This window comes from Streptopelia decaocto (genome assembly GCF_964273445.1).
Source record: "Streptopelia decaocto genome assembly, chromosome: 2".
In the NCBI taxonomy this organism is placed as follows: Eukaryota; Metazoa; Chordata; class Aves; order Columbiformes; family Columbidae; genus Streptopelia; species Streptopelia decaocto.
In genome coordinates, this window is record NC_138655.1 from 153,954,919 (window position 1) to 153,974,885 (window position 19,967).

General features: G+C 38.6%; 1 protein-coding gene across 1 annotated transcript in view; it reads left to right on the forward strand.

Moving 5' to 3' along the window:
• PTPRN2 (protein tyrosine phosphatase receptor type N2) overlaps positions 1-19,967 on the forward strand; it is a gene marked incomplete at both ends in the record, with an annotated part of 645,993 nt that overhangs the window by 600,832 nt on the left and 25,194 nt on the right. The window contains 3 exons of the mRNA XM_082045523.1: positions 1,984-2,061; positions 14,626-14,745; positions 15,879-16,045. Coding sequence (XP_081901649.1) covers positions 1,984-2,061; positions 14,626-14,745; positions 15,879-16,045 — 365 coding nt within the window. The remainder of the gene's footprint in view (positions 1-1,983; positions 2,062-14,625; positions 14,746-15,878; positions 16,046-19,967) is intronic.

The following is a 19,967-nucleotide window of genomic DNA, read 5'->3' on the forward strand; positions in this document are numbered from 1 at the left end:
CCTTGATTTCTCCTGCCTTTGTTTTCTGTCATGTCTATATACAAAAGAATTTAGTTTAAGAAGAAATTCAAAGTAAATTATTATCTTTCTAAAGTTTGGTGTATTCACTGGGGATTCCATTTCCAAGTCAGGCTCTTGGCTGTTGGACAAGTGACATCGTTTTAAAGTGGATGCAGCCTACAACAGTTTCCACTGAGAGCAGCAAGTCCTCTTTGGTGCAGGTCAATTTTTCTAAGCTAAAATTTTTAGTTCCAGCATAGGAAAACATTTAAGCATGTGATTAAATGCTATAGATCTCTGTGGGATTCAAAACAAAACAACAGAAATTAATTCAGCCATAATGGAGGAAACAAAAAAATAAGCCTGACTTTGCTTAATCACATTTGCTGTTGTTTTCAGCTGTGCTTAGTTCAGTGTCTCAGTTCTTACAGAAAAAAATAGTTGCCCATTTTGAAATGGTTCCTAAGGTTTTTCTGCTAATACTGCTTTCTGAAGAAAGCGAGTTTTTCCCTGATCTGAAAATACCCACAGTAGTAAATGTCCGGCTATCAGAATTGCTTTTGTCAAAAGGCGAAGGAAGCAAGGTTGAAATTTGTTGTGAGCAATTGCCTGTTGTGAGGAGTTATTTGCTGATAAGCAAAGCATCTCAATGAAGCTCAGAATAAAATGATGGTATTATAGCCATCCTAGTCAAGGTTTTTTATAACTATGGGTGGTGAATCAGAAGTAAGCTTTTATTCTAAATGGATTCAGTGACTTCATTCTACCTGTGTTGTGTTGTCATGGGGAATTTTAATATTAAGTCCAGCTTAATTATACATCAGAAAATTAAAAACATAAAAGTGTTCTCTTCCTTTTTGCAATATGCATCATATTGTTGTTCTGTTAGAATAACTTACATCTGTTCTTTTATGGTTCTTCCCTCTTTTATGTTGCACATAATTATGAGGTGCCTTCTTTTACGCTGACATGTACCATCACTGAAAATTTTGATAGGCTATGAATAAATTCAGTAGATGCCTGTTAATGCAAATGTGACTCACATTCATTCTTATTCAGGACTTTACTTATGGAAGAGAATCGTGTATTGAGACAAATTCTGCCTTCAGCTACATGGGTACAAGTTAACTCTCGTCAACTTCAGTGTCACTGAGTCACACCCACGCATCTGAGAGCTGAACTGGGGCTCTTTTCTTTATTTTCAAAGTTTTGTCTTGCCCAGTCCAGGGTTAGAATGAGTTTGTTTGTTTTTTAATCCCATCAGCAGATCTTCTTTTTCAGCAGAATGGGTCCTAAGATTTAGAACCAAGAAAACCACCCATCAGTTCAAAAACATTCATTGTAACACACTAATCCTATTTACTCTTGATGGCTTTGTTTCTCAGATTCTTTATTTTTTCTGCTCAGTGAATTTTCTGCTCCTTGAATTAAATGTAATAATTAAGGTCTTTAAGCAGAACTTCCTCTATTGATGCCAAATCCATGCATTTAGATAAATCAGCTAACCAGAAAAAGCCAGAAGCTAAATTTGTTCCCCCATTTTTGCTGTTTTTTAGTTACATGTGCCCTTGACTGGCACGGTGGAATTGGAGAACATATTTAGATGTGTGGAGCATTCTTAGCACTCCGTGTAGAAAAATGTTTCAAATGGCTCCTAGGTTGCTATGAAACCACAAGTACTGATCTCTCAAGTAAATGCTTTTGTCAACTGCCATAAATGATCTTTCACTGCATATTGAAGACACAGGACATTGTTCATCATGTGTGCTGATACTCCTCTAGTAGCATCAGCCTTTTTTGGAAAAAGTTCTCTTCTGAGCTTATAAATACAAATAAAATTACTTGCCAGTAAAGGATGGAGGGATGTGACAGTCCTTTAGGAAGTCCCTTGTTTCTGCCCTCACGTACTTTCTGTTTCTGAAACAGCAAGGGATTTTCTTTTAAATAAAACCAGTGTGTGTTCTCTCTCCTTATTCCATCCAGATGGACCATGACCCCCGAAATCCAGCATATATTGCCACCCAGGGCCCTCTCCCGGCTACTGTTGCTGACTTCTGGCAGGTAAGTTAAACATCTCTTTGAAAACTGAAATTATGTTACAAGTCAAATGTTTTCCTGTGCTTCTAGAAATGTAAGGTGTATAAAAATCTGTTTTGCTGGAGTCACAATAGGTAGAAAAACCTTAGTTCAAGTGTCTTTTTAAAATCTAGTATCACAGAATCACAGAATGTCAGGGATTGGAAGGGACCTCGAAAGCTCATCCAGTCCAATCCCCCTGCTGGAGCAGGAACACCCAGATGAGGTTACACAGGAAGGTGTCCAGGCGGGTTTTAACTGTCTCCGGAGAAGGAGACTCCACAACCCCCCTGGGCAGCCTGGTCCAGTGTTCTGTCACCATCACTGTGAAGAAGTTTCTTCTCATATTTAAGTGGAAGGTCCTATGTTCCACTTGGCACCCCCTGCCCCTTGTCCTGTCATTGGTTGTCACCGAGAAGAGCCTGGTTCCATCCTCCTGACACTCACTCTTTACATATTTATAAACATTAATGAGGTCACCCCTCAGTCTCCTCTTCTCCAGCTCCAGAGCCCCAGCTCCCTCAGCCTTTCCTCACACGGGAGATGCTCCACTCCCTTCAGCATCTTTGTTCCCCTGCGCTGGACTCTCTCCAGCAGTTCCCTGTCCTTCTGGAACTGAGGGGCCCAGAACTGAACACAATATTCCAGATGTGGTCTCGCCAGGGCAGAGTAGAGGGGAAGGAGAACATTTGTGTATATGGCAAGCTAAGAAATAGTTGATCTGGAAATTATATTGAAAATCTCAGGCCAAAGTGTTCGTATTTTAGTGCCAAACTTCAGACTGGGTCTCTGTAATTAAACTGCTGCCAAGGATTGGACGATTTTCAGAGGGCCTGACCTTCTTAAGGGTGTAGGCAGAATTCATTGTCATTCTCCCGATCAAAAAAGTCCTAACACTATGTGCTGTGAATTTTTCCATTGAAGTCTACCTCTCACATGCTCCAGTTCTGCAAAATGCTTAAATTCTTAGGCATTTTCCCTGCCACAGGTAGCTGAGGTAAAGGCCAAGTTAAGACCCTGCTGCATAAAGTTAAGCAGGTGCATAAAGTTTTGCAGGACTAGGGCTAAAGGCAGTAGTTACTAATACACAAATACGAGCTTACTGTTGCATGCTGGTTTTTTTACGTGCTCAGGCGGCTCTCAGATTTGGGAACACGCACACTGCCAGGCTAGGTGTGTGTGATGGCATGAGAGATGTGCTGCACTAGCTATTCCTTTCTAAGTGTAAAAATGTGCCTGAAAGTTTGCTGAAGCTGTCTGGGGAGGAGGCCAGCTGGAGCTTATCAACACAAACGTATGTTTTTCTTTTTTTGGTTTGTATTACGAATTTAGAAGCATTTGTTCTGAAGATAAAGAATATCTGTGTAAAAGTTACAGAAGTGCCATTGTATTTTAGGAGCTTGCGTTGTCTGAAATCATCTTCATCACTTGCTCTATGATTAGGAGGTGTTAACTGATACCTGTTGATGACGCTTTTCATGTCACGATTTCCTGCTGTTTCCGATGAGGAATAGGGATGCTTTCAAAAAGTTTGTTTGATTCTGGGTGCTTGGATATTTAGATGCTCAGTCCGAGATATCTTGGGACTGGTTTTTAGAAGTGCAGACCAAATGCTTTCAGCTTGAAGTCAATTGAGCTGTTAGTCTGGCTTAAATTTTCAAGTAATTCAAGATTCTTGTCGGCACTACCTGGTAATTAAACACAATTGAGGAGACTGATTTTTTTCCTTTGGCAGGTGGATTCAGTATAACAGGCACGATACTTGAAAATTTGTTTTTATACATGCAAAATCAAATACCATGTTAGCTGTTTTTAAACAGGTTTTTAAATTGTATATTTTTGCATATTTGTATATTTTGTTTGTTTTTACCTGTAACTGCACCTTTCCATGTTGCAAAAACTTATGTTCTCATTTTCAAAGGAGGCCTTTAAAGAGCACACTGCTGACACAGAAATCAGAATTAATCATACAAACATAGTATGAAGGATATATTTTGTTCTTCTCCCCTTGCAATTTGAACAGCTAAGCAATGTGTTTGCACAGACACAGATTAGAACTGAAACGTTACTTCTTTGTTCTGTGATCCAATTGTCTTCATTCCAACTTTGTACTCAAAAGATCTCTTTCTTGACTTTCTTTCTTCGTGCTATTTGTGAGTGTAGAGCCTTCACTTTCCTTCTGCTCTTTCTAGCTATTTCTCCTCCCAGTTATCCATCAGTGAAAGTTCACTCCATCTCCCCACCAGATTTGCTGTAAACATCTCCATGGAAGCCATCTGGCAACTATGGTTCAGCTTCTCCTCAAGAGTGTCCATTATTAATGTGATATTCTTTTATTGTTTCTTCTATTAGGTCCCATAGAAAAGTTTGTTTCTTACATTTACATTGATGATGTCTGTCACTTCAGCATAACAATCTGCCTATGTCAGATTTGGTCCATCATCCACTTTTCATAAACTTCCTACAGATCACATGTCAATGTGCTGGTTCCCACCCCAAGTTTTTTATGTGGCCAAGGGTATCAACCAGGTATAATAATCAAGCCAGGAGAGATTAACTCCTTACAGAACACAGTGTCCATAACTTCTGAAATGTGGTAGGTCCATCGTACAAGTCAAAAGCTGTGGCTTGAAGTTGTTGTGGGTTACATCCAGATGCAGGAGCAAAGTTTACATCCATTTTTCACCTTATAGTACCTGTTTTAAGTTAAAGCAGGGAAACCTGAACTTGCTATGGAAAATAGAGTGTGAACTCCAGTCAGGGCAGAATCCTTTGGTGTTTACTTGAATACAGTTTTCTGTAGATTATACAGCCCATGGTGCTGCCACCAGGGATTGTTTAAAGATTCAATTATTCATTCCTGATACATCTTCTCAGTGGTTCTCCTCCCTCTCCCTCCTCCACTTAATACCAGCTGTTGCTGAGCTGTGGTGCTTTTTTCCTCCTTCATGTGCTCAGTGAAGCAGTTTTGTCACTGATAGTGAGAAGAGTGACTGACTCCAGAGAGACATGGGACTATTCTGCTATTCTTTGTCTAAATGCACAATGTCATGCTTTAGCAACTCCAACAGAAACTCTTAGAGCTTGTCATCCCCTTCTATGGCAATATTTACTAGAAACCGTTACAATTGTTTCCACCCCTGTAGGAATTTCAAGCTGATTTCTAGAAAACAGTTGTCTACATAGCATTTGTTTTGGCATTTACGACACAGCTGATATCTGTAATGAGATCCAAACCACTCCTGATTTGTCTTGACTATCTAGATTTCATGCTCAAATTCCAGACACTCAGTTTCTAAAACTAGTTTCCCTTAAACTTGCATCAGATTCTTCCACCTGCCAGTGACTACGTCTACATTAGCAAGCAGTGTGGCACACTAGGAATGGATTTCTAGAGTGTCACAGTACTTCGTAGGTTTTACTTTAGACCAACTGTTCAGTGGTCCAATGGACCAAATGCCTGTTGGTGGGGAGAAGGCTGCAGATGTGTCTGGAGGAAGCTTCTTCAAAGGAACCCAGTTCCTGAGGTCTAACACTGCTCAGCAGTATCTGCTGCTCTTCATCTCTGTTGCCTACATGATCATGTGGTCACATCCATTACCTCTATTTAAGACCAAACAGATGATTTAGTTTTGGAGAATCTTTTTTTCTAGTTTTATTGGCAGGCCCCTCTAAAGCCTGCTATGTTGATCCAGTGCCCAGTATTTTTGTGCAAGTGCTATTAGACACTCAGCAATCAAATTCCCATTTACTGCTTTCAGGTTGCCCAGATCTGAACAAAGATAATGGTCAACTCAGCGTCTTCTCTTTCCCGCACTGGGCAAAGCTTTTTTGTAAAACAGCGATGGTGTTTTTTCCAAGCTCATCTCGTTCAGAATTCTTATTGCTGATGAGCAGATCCATGCCTAGTAGCACTGTGGAACTGGAGGGGGAGCCATTTCAGTTATCTCACTAGTGACCGCATCTTGGAAGATTATGTCCTTTTTGGTAAGGTGAGGAAGAAGAGCAGGTGTTTTTCTTCAGTACCATCTAACTTGGGCCACTAGAGCTGTCCATCAGACTCAGTGTTTTCTGTACACATTTCTATTCATTTGGGTTTTCCTGTTGACCTCAAATGAGCTTGATGAGTCTTTGAGCTGGAGATAGTCCAAACTCCCATATAGTGGTCATTTTCAAATGGTGTTCAAACAATTTTTTTATGTGTTGTAAAAATAATGATTAAAAAAAGAAAAGGCAAGAGTCTTACTCTGGCTTTTCTAATGGTGTAAGACCACTTCCTGGCATCAGCCTTCTACAGTTGTCTCTGTCCCTCTGGTTTCCTTGTCCAGCTCCTTATATTCTTGGCACAGCTCCTCTAAGTCAGAGTGCCAAATTACTTCCAACTTTCCTGGCTTACCTATTTCTTTGAAAACTTTCTAGCCTGCAGGAGTTGTGTTGTCAGTCATCTCATTGATCTGTTTTGCCACAGGGCTTCCTAATCTGCCTGGATACTCTGTGTTTGTGGCTCAAGCAGAGATTTCATCTCTGCCTGCATGTCATCTCTTAGACTGCTCTGGAAATTTTCCAGCCACTACTTTAATTAATTTTGAAAAGCCTCCAGCTGATTTAAGTCTTCTTTTAATTTCATCTGGTCTTGTTTTCATCTCTTTTTACCAATTACTATTTCTGAGAGATACCTCCTTCATTGATTCTATTTCGGTTCAGTGGGAATTCCACCTCACAATTCCCTTTCTTGAAAACTGGATGCCCCTCCTCACATGGTATTAATCCATTTTTACCTGAGTTTTTAAACAGTTTGCCAGGTTTGTGTGTTGTTTTCTTCTCAGCTGGAAAGAGAATTCATCCTCAGGATAGGGTTTTGCTTTGATATAGTTCCATTTTATTTACAAAGAAAGTACAGAGTTTTATTTCCTTGAACAAAGGCGGAATCAAATAGCAGGCAATGATTTCTTTTTTTTGTCCAAACCTCATTCACCCGGTGTTTTACCCCCAACCTCTCTTTCAGCCTTCTACCAGGATCATAATGCTAGTTTTTCAGGCTGTATTGGTGGTTTCTTTATTCCTTTTACACATTTTTCCTGCTTATCTGGATTAATCATCTTGACTTGATTAATGCCTCTCTCTCTGCATTAAGCATATCAGTTTCTAGAGAAACTCATGGGTCCATATGCTTCACGTTTCTCTTGTTTTTGATGATAACTTCTGTAATTTCAGTTATCAGGCTCCATAAAAGAGTTTGCTTGTTTCTTACATTTATCTTGAATGAAAGGTGATGATTTTGTCCAGCAGCTTCAGTGAGATTTCACTCAGCTCTTTCACATAACACTATTAAAATTCAACATGTCTTTGAACATATTTCAAAAGAAAGAGGATGTAGAACATTTCTGATCTATAACAAGTTTTCGCAGCAGGAGTTCCATGTTGTGAATAATTCTGGAGGCATAAAATTTTATTATTTTCCATATGTGCTGGGTTATAATTCCATGAAGTATTTGACAAGAAGTACATGTTTTAACTTGCAAAGTAGTCTAAGAAGCAAGGGATGATAATATGCAAGAAACCAGTCCTAGGTATTAGGATATTTAGAACCAACTGAAAAATTGTTCTTAATTATTCCAGTTTTATAAATTGCATGTCTGCTGAGGTTTGTCATCTCCAAATGGAGATTTCTGTAGAAAGCTGTAATTTTTCCCTCTGGAAAACACCCCACATTATGCCTTGCTTTCATAAATCTACCCATATTTGCCCTTCTTTCCTCTTCCCCTTTTTGGAGGGAAATGAATTTTCATGTGGGTTTTTTTGTTGTTGTTGTTTGGTTTGGTTTGGGTTTTTCTGCCATAAAAAGTGAAATAGAGAGCATGATCAAGCAATTTCTGCCAAGTGTCTTAAGAGGATATGCTGCTTAGTTGTCTTAAACAATCATGTCACATACGATATATATTTATGTAAGTATTTATTGTCTTTCTATGGTGTCCTCTCCATGGCGAACATAATTAGGAAATACATGAACATGATGTAACTTCCATGAAAGGAATAAAGAAATACGTTTTTCCTCATTTTGCAGACATTCAATAAGGTTCAAAACATCTACAGCAGTAAATCATGAGATTAAATACAGTCGGCACTTGCAGTTTGGACCAGAAAATTCCCTGGCTTTTGCCTGAATAGATGTGTAGTTTGGGCGAGAGAGCTCCCCAGATGCCTTAGTCACTGAAGGTCTCCAGTCTGGCTGGATGACAGAGCAGATACTGCTCATGAACATCCCTGGGCGAGACACAGGACTGGGAAGGCAGAGCTCAGGTGCTGCCCCTTTGTGGTGAGGATGTTCCTCCAGGTAGCAAGGAAAAGCTTCACCGTACAAGTTGTGAATCAAACCCGTGTTTTTTACTACCCCGTCTTTCCTCCACTATTGACCAATACCTTAAATAGTCTTGAAACTGGGAATGCTCTTCAGCGTTCTTGTTAAAGCTGGGTATCTCTTGCCAGCTAACAAAAAGGAAGCTCAAAGGAGTGGAGGTTTACACTGTTGTGATTTTAGGGAGTAGGAAGACCTCATCTCCACTCCTTTGATTATTTTCTATTTTTATTGCAAGGCTATTAAATGTAAAGTGCAGAAGAAGTCCTGAGAGTAAAGACCAAAACCCTAATCTGAGCCAAGGAGTTGAGTTGCCATTTGCTTTTCATTGCCCCAATCCTGCATTTCTTACTCTAAGACTATTTTTAGAATATTTTTTCCCTACCCATATTCAGGAGTGTATTATCAGAGTCAGTTAAAAAACTGACTATTATTTCCTCCCGGATCACACCAGCGTATTAAGAACCCAATTCTTCTTGAGTTGCTGTCTTGAGGACCTGATAAATCTTTGCATATCTGTTTGGCAACACTTGTTTCTCTCTTAAAGTTTTAGAATTCAACAAAAGAGATACAAAATACTGTCGGTTTATTGTTTCCTGTGTAAAAAGGCTTAGTCATCAGAGATCTCCAGGGGCAAATCCCAGTGGGCAGAAGACCATGTCCCTGTAGCTGAATCAGTCTCCATGCAAAATCGGTGTTCCAAGCCCGTGTTCCAAGAACAACTGTACCAAGCCATCCCCTGCTTTAATTGCTGGTTTCTGTGCTCCCAGTTCAGCATGTTTTGTGAGTGATGAAATTAATTTACTGACTAAATTATTTTTCTGCGTTTTGTTCCTCTGTGCAGAGCACAGTGCTTTCAAGCAGCCTTGATTCCCAAGTTTTATTTTCCTTGCCTGGAATTGGGCTTCCTGCATGTCTAATCAGTTCTCACCTTCAGAAAGAAGAGCAGATGAAAAACGACACAAAGCAATTCAATGTGTAAAATATGCATATTTTAATTTAATAAAAGAAAAACAGCAAGGGAGAGATAGGCACAGAACAGTAGCCCCTAGAGCTCTAGTAACTTGTCAAGCCATGTGAAATAAATATCGCATTAGGAATTCCACAGGCGTTCAGGAAAGGAGTGTGCGTTTGCTATGCTCGCTTCTAATTATGGCTTCGCTTGGACAAGGTACTTAGAAGTGGTCCTTTTAAAATTTCTATCCTTTTATTGTTTAGATTCCACCTTTCCAATAGTAAAGTGAAAAGCTAATTAATGGTGATTTTGGTGGACCTTCCCTCCTTAATGTGATTTTGTCAGCACCGCAATACTAAATAGCACTCATATTTAAATTATTTAATAATAACGCTTGAGTTAGGAGTCCACTGAGAAAAATAAGAGCAGTTTATGTCTCTCTGAGAAAACAGAAGTTATCACAAGACATACAGTCATCTTGAGTTTGCCTTTCCCATTGATTTCCAAACAAGTGTTGCTGCAACAGCAGGGACATAACACATGGAGCCAGCCTGACTGCCACGTATTTATATATGTTCCTCTCTTTTCAGCTGCAAGAGTCAGATATTTTTTTTTAATTAAACATAGATTGTTGATAATTAAATTTTCAACCTACAGTTTTACTTAGCTGTCTGGCACAGCTATGACTTTGCAAATGGCAACTCTTGGCTTTGCCAGATTTGACACACTTCATATCAAAATGCTAAGTCATTTTCAACCCGACTGTTTGGCAAAAAATGTTGCTTTTTGACTGGCACACATTGTGAAATGCTCATTGATAATAAAAAATCTAAATTCTCCCTATTTTTTTTTCGTTTAAATGCTTCTTTTTTTTTTAAACTCATTAAAACTTTTGGTTTTAAAATATTCCACAAAATACCATTTTCTGACTTATCTCCATTCAATACAGTGTTTCCTTCTTCCAATGCAGAACTTGAAGGGGTCGCAGTTGAACTAATTGCTTTCAAGATACATAATGGGACTAATATTATCTGATCCAGCAAGGGTTAGTACCTTGCTTTGTTGTTGGTTTAGGAGTTGTGTTTATTCATGTTGAGTTTTGATTATCATTGGAAATTATTCAGATGTTGTTTGCCTGTCTGCTTTTCCAAATAGTTGCATTTACCAACTATTTGGGAAGCCTAAAAGACAGAAAAGGTTGATTCTTTGGCTTGCTGAAAATCTCTCCCAGAAAGCAGCTGGTATGATTAGCCTGATATTTTTATTGAACAGGCTGAATTTAACTGATTATCCTATGTATTTTCTGCTTTTAAGTCATCACATTTTAGAACCTTCTCCACCAGTCTCCATCAAAAGAGTCGTCTCTGGTCAGAGCACAGATCTTGTCATTTCCCTATCAATAAAATAAAAAAGAAAATGACTGAAAATGGGGTTGGGGGTGGATCATTCATTAAAAAGAAGCTTCAAAATTATGAATTGTCTGAAAAAATAAAGGTATTAATAGTAAGCATTTTATTTACAAGCTAGTAAACAAGGACATTTTAAAATACAAGCTTTCAAAAACTGGTGTTTTGTCAGATTTGTGACAGTGCTTTAACAGCGATTCTCCTATTTGTGTCTTTACTTTTCTCCTTACTTGAAAAACCAATTCTGTGCTCCTTTGCAAGTAATTAGTATTAAATATAATTCATCCCTCTGTGGAAGTCCTTTGTATGGGACTGGCATGCTGGATAGCCGCAGCATGAGCTCTCTGCACGTGGTGGATTTCATCAACAGGGATTCTTGCGGGTGTCAAACGTGCTGCTCATCTTTGGGTTGCAGGATTCAGCCTTTAATTTGCAATAAATTGAAAGGGGTGGTGTTATTCTTGTCTAAGAAATGTTTTGAGAATGATGCATGCAGCAGAACCTCATTAAAGATCATTAACATGTTACTCTCTAGGCATATAGGTTGAAGGTAGACATGTCACACAAAATTATACACTGTTTTCCCTTTTCAGCAAAGCATGTGTTGCAGAGCTCTGTGGTGAGCTCCTGTATGTAACTCAGGCTTTATTACTTCTATTCAGATGACTCTATTCAATATTTCTTCTTCGCGTAGAAGTATTACCGTAAATCGCAAACATGAAACTGCCTGTGCTAAGAGATCTAAATAAGTTTAGCTTTATGTGGTGATTTCCATAATAGTAGTTAACACTTGGAGTCTAAATTTAGTCTTAATTTTGCTGGGCTCTACCTAAAAAGGAAAACCTCTGCCCCAAGTACCTTATATTCTCCTCATTCTTATAGCACATGCATTGAGTTACTTTCTATTTTGCAAGCATACAAAGTTAAGAACTATGTGAATTTGCAACTGAACCTCCTCCCTTGTTCTCCAAGCCCAGCTAAAATGTCTCTTTGGTACCCAGAGGTGCTTCTCCAGACACTGGACTGAGATTGTGTGGACCAGATTGGTACAATCTGTTCTGTCATTACAAAGACACTTTTCTTGGGGCCACTTTCTGCTTGGCCACGTGTGGACACTGAGCACACAACCCGTTAGGTGGTGGGAGATGTAGCTTCTCAAGAACCCATCACCAAGTTAAAGATGAGGCGATGAACACGCGACAGTATAAAACTCTGTGAACTGCCTTTGACTCATCCCACTTCTGCTTTATTTGGAAAGAAATCCAGGTAACAGCCCGATGGTCTAATATTGAAGTTAGCAAGGAAACAAAATGCTGTAGTCCTCCAGTCACAGGCGGTGGGTCTTAGTGAAAATCCCGTCTCAACGGTAAGCGCAGGAGATGCAGTGACAATTGCTTGTAACAAGGGTGACGGCACTAGATTGTATTTATTGCCTTCTTGATTTAGTAGATTTGACTTCTACGTTTTCACACAATGACCTGAAGGAAATATTATACCCCGGAGTAACTTTGAAATTGTTTGTTTAAATTAACTTTCATTTGGATTTATGCTTAATGAAATCTTGGGAGATGCAGACAGGCCCCTCTCTAATGAAATGCTGTGCCTTTGAACCAATGAACTGGGTTGCCAAACTGTAAGGATTCCTCTCTAAACGAGTGGGCTTTTATAATGTTACACTTGGGTGGCACAAGCAGAGTGCTAGATGATTAGTTTATGGTCTAGATCATTGTATTTTTATTACACTCATAAAAACTGTGTTTCTCCTCATTTTCGTAATGGCTTCAATGAGCTTCTATACCTTCCAGAGGCACATTAAATCGTTATGTGATGAAAGTACTGATTTAGTGGGGCTAGTTTTAAAGTAAGATGCATGTATGGAATTCTTATCTTAGTCTGATTGCTGACTAAAAAAGGTGAAACTGCTTTAGAATCAATGAAATCTGTATCATCTTCCTTACATACAAAGAAAGTTCCCAGCTGTGGCCTAAAATAAATGCTATACAAAAAAAAGATACAAATGATAAATCTACATCTTTCTATAAAAGAAATTATCTATCAATTTAAAGTATTTTTGAGTGATTTTGTGCCACTATGACTTTTTTAACAGAAGGATGAGTGGATTACAGCTATTTTTATTTTAAAAATCTTTTTAAGGGGAAGAAAGAAACAAGATAAGAAAGATTCTTTTTATCCCTTACATTCCACTGTAATTTTTCCCCCACTTCTGTTCAAAATTATAAATAACTCTATTCTGTGCAATCCCTAGATTCATTTCTCTAAATATTTCTAAGCTGGTCTTAAAAGTTGTTTTAATTATGTTGCAAAATGAAGGAAAAAAAAAAGGGAAGAGAAATGCTATTTGTTTCTCTATATGTGAGCTATTCTTAAAAGAGAACACAACATCATTATCCATGAATGGGAAACCTTTTTACTTGATATGTAATTAAAAAAAAATAATCCTTGAATTGAATGTATCATCTCATCTTTGCACAGTTTAGACAAAGGCCTTTTTTGTTTACGAAATTTACATGTCAATACAGTTGCTTATAAATATTTCTGTGAAATAAACATAACCCTTCACAAAAAGAGCAGTTTCCTCTTCATTCAGTAATTTTATGTGCTAGCAAAAAGACAATGAAAGTTGTATGCAAATATAACATCAATGTACAGCATAATAATAACAGTTTTTAGTGATTGTGCTGCTTGGTATTAATTCATAGGAGTCTTTTTGTTCAGCCTGGGGCTGTGTTTGGAACAGAGAGACGCCAGACCAGAGCATCTCTCTTGTTCTGCCGTTTATGGGAGACATCCACAAATCCTTTAGTTAAGGATGCGCTGGATTCCTGTATCCCACTCTCTGGCTGCTCTGAATTATTAAGCAATCATGGGTAGTGAAAATACACTATATTCTTCTGTTCCCGCTGTACCTGTGCTCTGTCAGTGCACAGTCTGCAGCATGGGTTGGATTTTCCTTCTATGTCTAGGGAAAAAAAATAGAGAAGGGGCAGGAGTGGGAGAGAAAGAAAAATAATTATAAATATATATACATACATAAGGAAAAAAATAAATGGAAGATAAAAAAGAAATAAGGAAGAAGGAAAAGATAAAAAGAGAATAGGAATAAAGAAAAAGGAGAGGGGAAAAAAGATGAGAACAAGGAAAATAAGGGAAAAATTAAAGGGAAGATAAATAAGGAGGAAAGGAAGAAAGAAGGAAGAGAAAGTAATGTACATTTGCAACAAATCTTTTATAAGTGGGCTTTTGGAGGGACAGTTTCTCCATCTGATATGTTTCTGGATGAACAGATTTAGTTTGGGTTTTTCCTGCCTTTTCCTCATTACTTTTACGATTGTTTCAGCAACACAGCAGTTCAGTAGCTTTTGCTACCTGGCAAGCTGTAAAAAGAAAGAGGGTTGAGGACACAGACAGGTTTCAGTGTGTGCGACTTCAGTAGGTCCACGCTGCTTTAGTATTAAATACCAAATCCCAAATAGTTGTGTGTTCTGCAAGCATCGTTCAGTGTTCCCTTTGTGGATCTACAAGTTTGACAGAAAAGCAGCTGAACACAGTACCAGGATCGAGGAGAGATTTTGTGGAAGACCCGCATTGAAATCGCAGGAAATTCTTTAATATTTCATGGACGCCTGCAAAATATGGTGCCAGTTTATTCACGGATTTGAAAGCAGCTGCAGAGGAAAAGTGTCTAATGAAAATGAAATAAATTTCCTGTGAATGGAATAAATTTTGATTGTGTGTCTGAGTGCAGTAATTATACATGTCACGCAGTAATTAGGCAGTCACAATGTGGCCACGGTGTCTTTCTTTGTCTGCAGATGGTCTGGGAGAACGGCTGTGTCGTTATTGTCATGCTGACACCCCTCGCCGAAAACGGAGTCAAACAGTGCTACCACTATTGGCCAGACGAAGGGTCAAACCTCTACCACATCTACGAGGTACCTAAACAAAATACCTGGTTGTGAATGTGACAGTAAGTGGACGGGTTCATTTCATACGGGGCAAAATGGTGTTTAAGCCGGTCTAACCGGGAGGTTGAGCTGAGGGCTCTTAAATATACTTTGTGTGCCTTTGAGTAGTTTTAGATTTGAAAAAAAATTGAGCGCAGTTTTAATAGCAAGGTAGTTTCTGCTGAATAAAATCTGGTAAATCATGAGCCAAGTATCGGAATGAAAAAAGGACAATGATTTTGCTTTTCAAATGGTTTTGCAAGGGGTTGAAATATGAAAGCGTGTGTTCATATTTTATAGGAAAATAGTGTTCTTAGAACTAGTGAATTTTGCCTTAGGAAGGCCATATGTATGTCTTTGTAGAAAAACCTCTATATAGCTTTAGTAATTAATGCTATCTATTTTTACCTCTTGCCTCAGTCACAACAACAAATATATATATGTTTTTATGTTCTGCTTTACATTTGTAGCCCAAAATACCATATCACTGGTTTTGTTGCAATGTGAGATTGACAATGGCTGTCAGATTTTTCCAGTTGTCTGGCTGAGTAGAGGAAGAAAATAATACCGCAATGCCAAATACAAAGCATAGGAAAATGTGAGGAAATTATTTAAACTAAAATGTGAACAAACTCGTATTCTGAAAAGATGAATTCTGCAAATAAGCTTCATTTTTTAATGCTTATTTTTCTTCATAGTAGAAGAATCCGACTTTTCACTTCTCATGTGTCAGATTTGTAAGACCTCTGAGGGTGGCCTGGGCAATGCATTGTGGGCGTTTCCGAGCAGAAAGCGACTGACGGCCTAACGTGTTTTCAGGCAGTTTCTTTTGTATTCACGTAATGATATAAAGGTTCAATTTGGTGCTCTTTTTTGCATTAAAACTGTCGAGAATTTCTTTTCAATAAAATAGCTGCGGCAGCTAACCCCTTCCTGACAGCTACACTGATCACTAAATCCAAAAAAATACCTAAATATTTTCCCAGCACTGACCAATTTGCTAATAAAAATAAAACTTCCATGCAATTCCTTCATCCCAGACAACCAACGCCGGCGAACCTGAAGATGTGGCTTCCAACCAAAATTGCTCATCTCCATTTGTTCCTTCCCGTGGGGTGTAGGTAAACCTTGTCTCCGAGCACATCTGGTGCGAGGATTTCCTCGTGAGGAGCTTCTACCTGAAGAACCTTCAGACGAACGAGACCCGCACGGTGACGCAGTTCCACTTCCTCAGCTGGAATGATCAGAGGGTTCCTGCTTCCACGCGATCGCTTCTGGATTTCCGCAGGTAAAGCACCGAGTATGAGAGTTTGTTTGAGACAGTGCCAACCTGAGGAACTAAACTCCTCCTTTTAATTGTCCTTTAAATATTTCTGATTTGAAAGGGGGGTCCTCAGCCTGTGATGCCACAATGCTAAACTAACACAAAAATCTGCAGTAGGTTGATGTTCAGTGTTGTCTCACGCATAGGTGTTGCCTGGTTTTAAGACATACTCATTTCCCATTTAGAGATCAACACCTTTCTTCCCTTCTACAGCTCCTCAGTGCTTCTGTATTTCTTTGTTTTCCAAGTATTTATCCATTCTGCAATGCCCAGGCTTTTTGTGTGGCTCCTCTATGATCCTTACTGCAGGAATCTCACGAATAAATTACGTAGCACAAGCACGCTTGAAAAAACAATAATGGTATTCCCACAGGAGCATTTGCTCATAGGGATCAAACAGTGAGGTCTTTAGACCTTCTTAGGCTGCAGGACGGTGGAAATTTGAGAAAGCAGGTGAAAATGTTGACAAAGCATACCCTCTGGAATTTTAAAGAAAGTCAACGTGGCTTTAAAATACAAATATACAAAGGCAAAACCTGCAGAAGTCCTTGCCACTTTCTGTAATGTTTGCTGTGTCTATCTAAATTTTAATTTGAAAATTAAAGCCATGCATGATAAATACTGGAGTGAAATAATCTTCATTTGATTGCAAACTGTGCCCAGTGCATCGTGTGTAGGTGTTCACCTGTATCAGCTAATCCACAGCGATGCGCTTATGAGTAATGAAAAGAATCTCCGGGAGGTTTGGGGAGTTGGTTGTCAATCTGCAAGCAGCCAGTGGGATCGCGTGTTTGCCTCTCTGTACTACAATATTATCTACAACCTCCCAAAGTGATTATAAGGGGCTCAGTGCTCAAAAGGTCCAAACTTGTTTCTTTCACTAAGTGCCGGGAGCTCTGGCTGATGTCAGTCAGAATTACGTATCTGCACCTGGGGGGAGAACCTGGCGTTTATCCAATGGGAGCTGGTTGCACAGTTGACTGTTGGCAGAATTTTACTCTTAAAAACTTAAGACTAAATGCCACCCTTCATCTTTCAGTATTCTTGTCCCTGTTGCAAGGCTTTTCAAAGCAAAGAGTCATCTCACACTGAGTAGGAACTCTGGTGAGGTGAGAATATAAGGGTATGCTACAGAATTGCAACGCAAAAGCAGTAGTGGAGGAAGAAACCACAGCCGTAGGATGGAGTTGAAATTGTAATTGAATTTTCAAGGTTTTTTTCCAACTCTAATGTGATTTTTCTAGGTTGATTTCGCTTTTCTTGTGGCACTGTGCAAGTTGCCTGTAGTGAATTCCTGTAGTGGAAATTCCGAATTGGTTCCATTCAGCCGTGCGAGGCTGTAGCGTGGAGCCAACGCAGTGTCCAATTTTGCCCTTTTTAAAGTCAGTGGCAGATTTGCTAGCAGTTCAAACTAGACTATAAATGAGCCTGTACAGCCAGGACATCTGAAATTCGGAGCACCTCGAGTCCGACTTGCTTCAGTACAAATTGAGGTCTCTGCGTGAGCTGCAGGATTAGGTCTACAGTAAGTCACAGTTCACATCGCCAAGAAAGTGCTGCTTAGAGTGGCATTGTGTAAGGGTTAAATAGCCATGATGGAGAAATGTTGTGCAGTACTTTGAAAAAGAAAAATTATAACTAGATGAGAAAAGTAGTGGAGCTGCCATTCTTTGTATTTAAAGCCAGTATGGGAATGAACCTGTTAAGATTTAATTGAATTCTGAGTGTTCATTTAATATGTACTCGCAGTCCAGCGTAGAGTACTGTAATCATTTGCTACGTGCAGATTTTGTACAATGAACTCATAATACTGAATGCATAGTAAAATTCCGCCTGAAAAGGAATTTTGGCATGCACAGTAGCTGGTCTATGAATCTCAGTTTTCTTGGTCATCTGATGTTGCTGGTTTTCTAACAACAAAAAAACCCTAATGCACTATTGCTAAAATGTATTTGGGATTCATTTATACAATACATGTTTTGCACCTGAAGCTTCCTATTTAAAGTACAAACTCTGCTGGATTACAACAGCTGAGTCATAAAGCCCCCAGAATAAACATCTCGACAGCACTACCATACTCATAGTAGAGTAGTGCTAGGAAGGGGCTGCTCTCATTTCTTTTAATCTATGTTTTTATGTGCATTCAATGTGTCTGTATATATATATATGGATATGTGTGTATATTTATATATTCACATACATATATGAAACTAAGCATATACATAACCAACCCTCTATTTTTTATAATTCATCACCAAGAAAAATTGGATTCCCAAAATTACCTTGCCCAGAGTCTGTGGAAATATGGACCTTGAAATTTTTATCAAAGTAAATTTTGCAAGTCTCTTTGAAAACTGAAAGCTTACATTTTTCTTGCTATGTATCAGACAATGTTTTAGATGAGTTTGCGTTTAGCAGATACGTTAAGCCTTGTGGAATAATCTATTATACTTTCATAACATAGGGATAAATTGCCAAAAAGAGATTATTCTATATATTTTTAAAAATCTGTACAAAAGACAGTCCCTGAGAGGTGAGGCTACTATAGAAACCACTGGTCAGTTTTAAATGCTTCTGGAGTCCTGATTTCATTTTGAACAATAGACCAATCATTATTGCTCTGGACTAGCTTGTTAGTCATGCACTGATATGTGTAATTAAATATTTCTTGAGCCCAGAGGGAGCACATTTACACTTTAAAGAGGGACTGCTAAGCTAAAAGATAATTAGCATCACATGTGAGGGCTTTGCTTAAAATATATATCTATTATGCTATCACTTCTCGCTGTGTGCAATGGCATTTACTAACACTGCTCACTTTAAAAATGGACAAATTCTTATTTTGCCAGCTAATTAGCGGTTGCCAGTGTCATTTTTGTGATGTTGCAGCTAGTAATATGAGCCCAGTTGCATAGTCACAAAAGTGATCATTGGAAACTGTGACTCTGCTGCAGGGACAATGTGGGAAACCCCTTTTCTGAGCCTCTAACGACCTCTGACCTTTGCTTGCTGATGGTTTGCATGATGATTTCTTTTTCACTCAATGAGCCAAGGGTTGGTTTGTATTACTAATCATTCTTTCTAAGTTAATTCTTCCTGTATATGTATATATATATAAAATATATATTTTCTTCAACATTAAAGAACTTCGCTTACTGATGAATTTTCAGCTCACTCTCGTTAGCCAGAACTAAGAATGAAATGAGATGTTGCTGCACTTCTAAATATTTTCATAAACTATATATAGACAAAGCTATGAACCAGCTGGATTGAAACACTTTGTTTTAATGTGTTTTCTGAAATGTGTGATAATGAAAATGTTTGAAACGCCTTCAATAAAACTGACAAACACAAGGTGTCTTTCCCTAACGTGTGTCTCTGGCTGTCTGATTTCCTGGGAGGTCTGATTTACTGATAGGTTTAGATCAAGTTTGTCATGGAAATTCTATCAGGACTTTGGTAGATGGCTAGTCACAACATGCAAATATCATATTAGTGGTGCCATACAAGGAACAAAGGAACCACACAAGCAGAAAAAGAAATGGTAAATACCCCTCTGTAATTATTTAGCTTTTATTGAATACTTTAAATGCAGAAACTACTCTTTCTGAATGCACATGATGGGGGGTGGAGGGAGGATGACCAGCTGCACACAGGGAGATGCAGGCTGACTGTATCACTTGTTACAGACATTTCAAATATAATTTACTGTGCAATACAAAAGATAAAGGTCAGGCTTTGTATTGTACAGAAGGAGTTGAGCCTTAGATATGGCCATCAAGTATTGAATGATTAATTTATTTGAAAACTCTACTGCAGCTTAAGTCATTGAAGTTTTGCTTGTTGCCTGTGTATATATGCATTTATGGACATATAAATGGTCCAT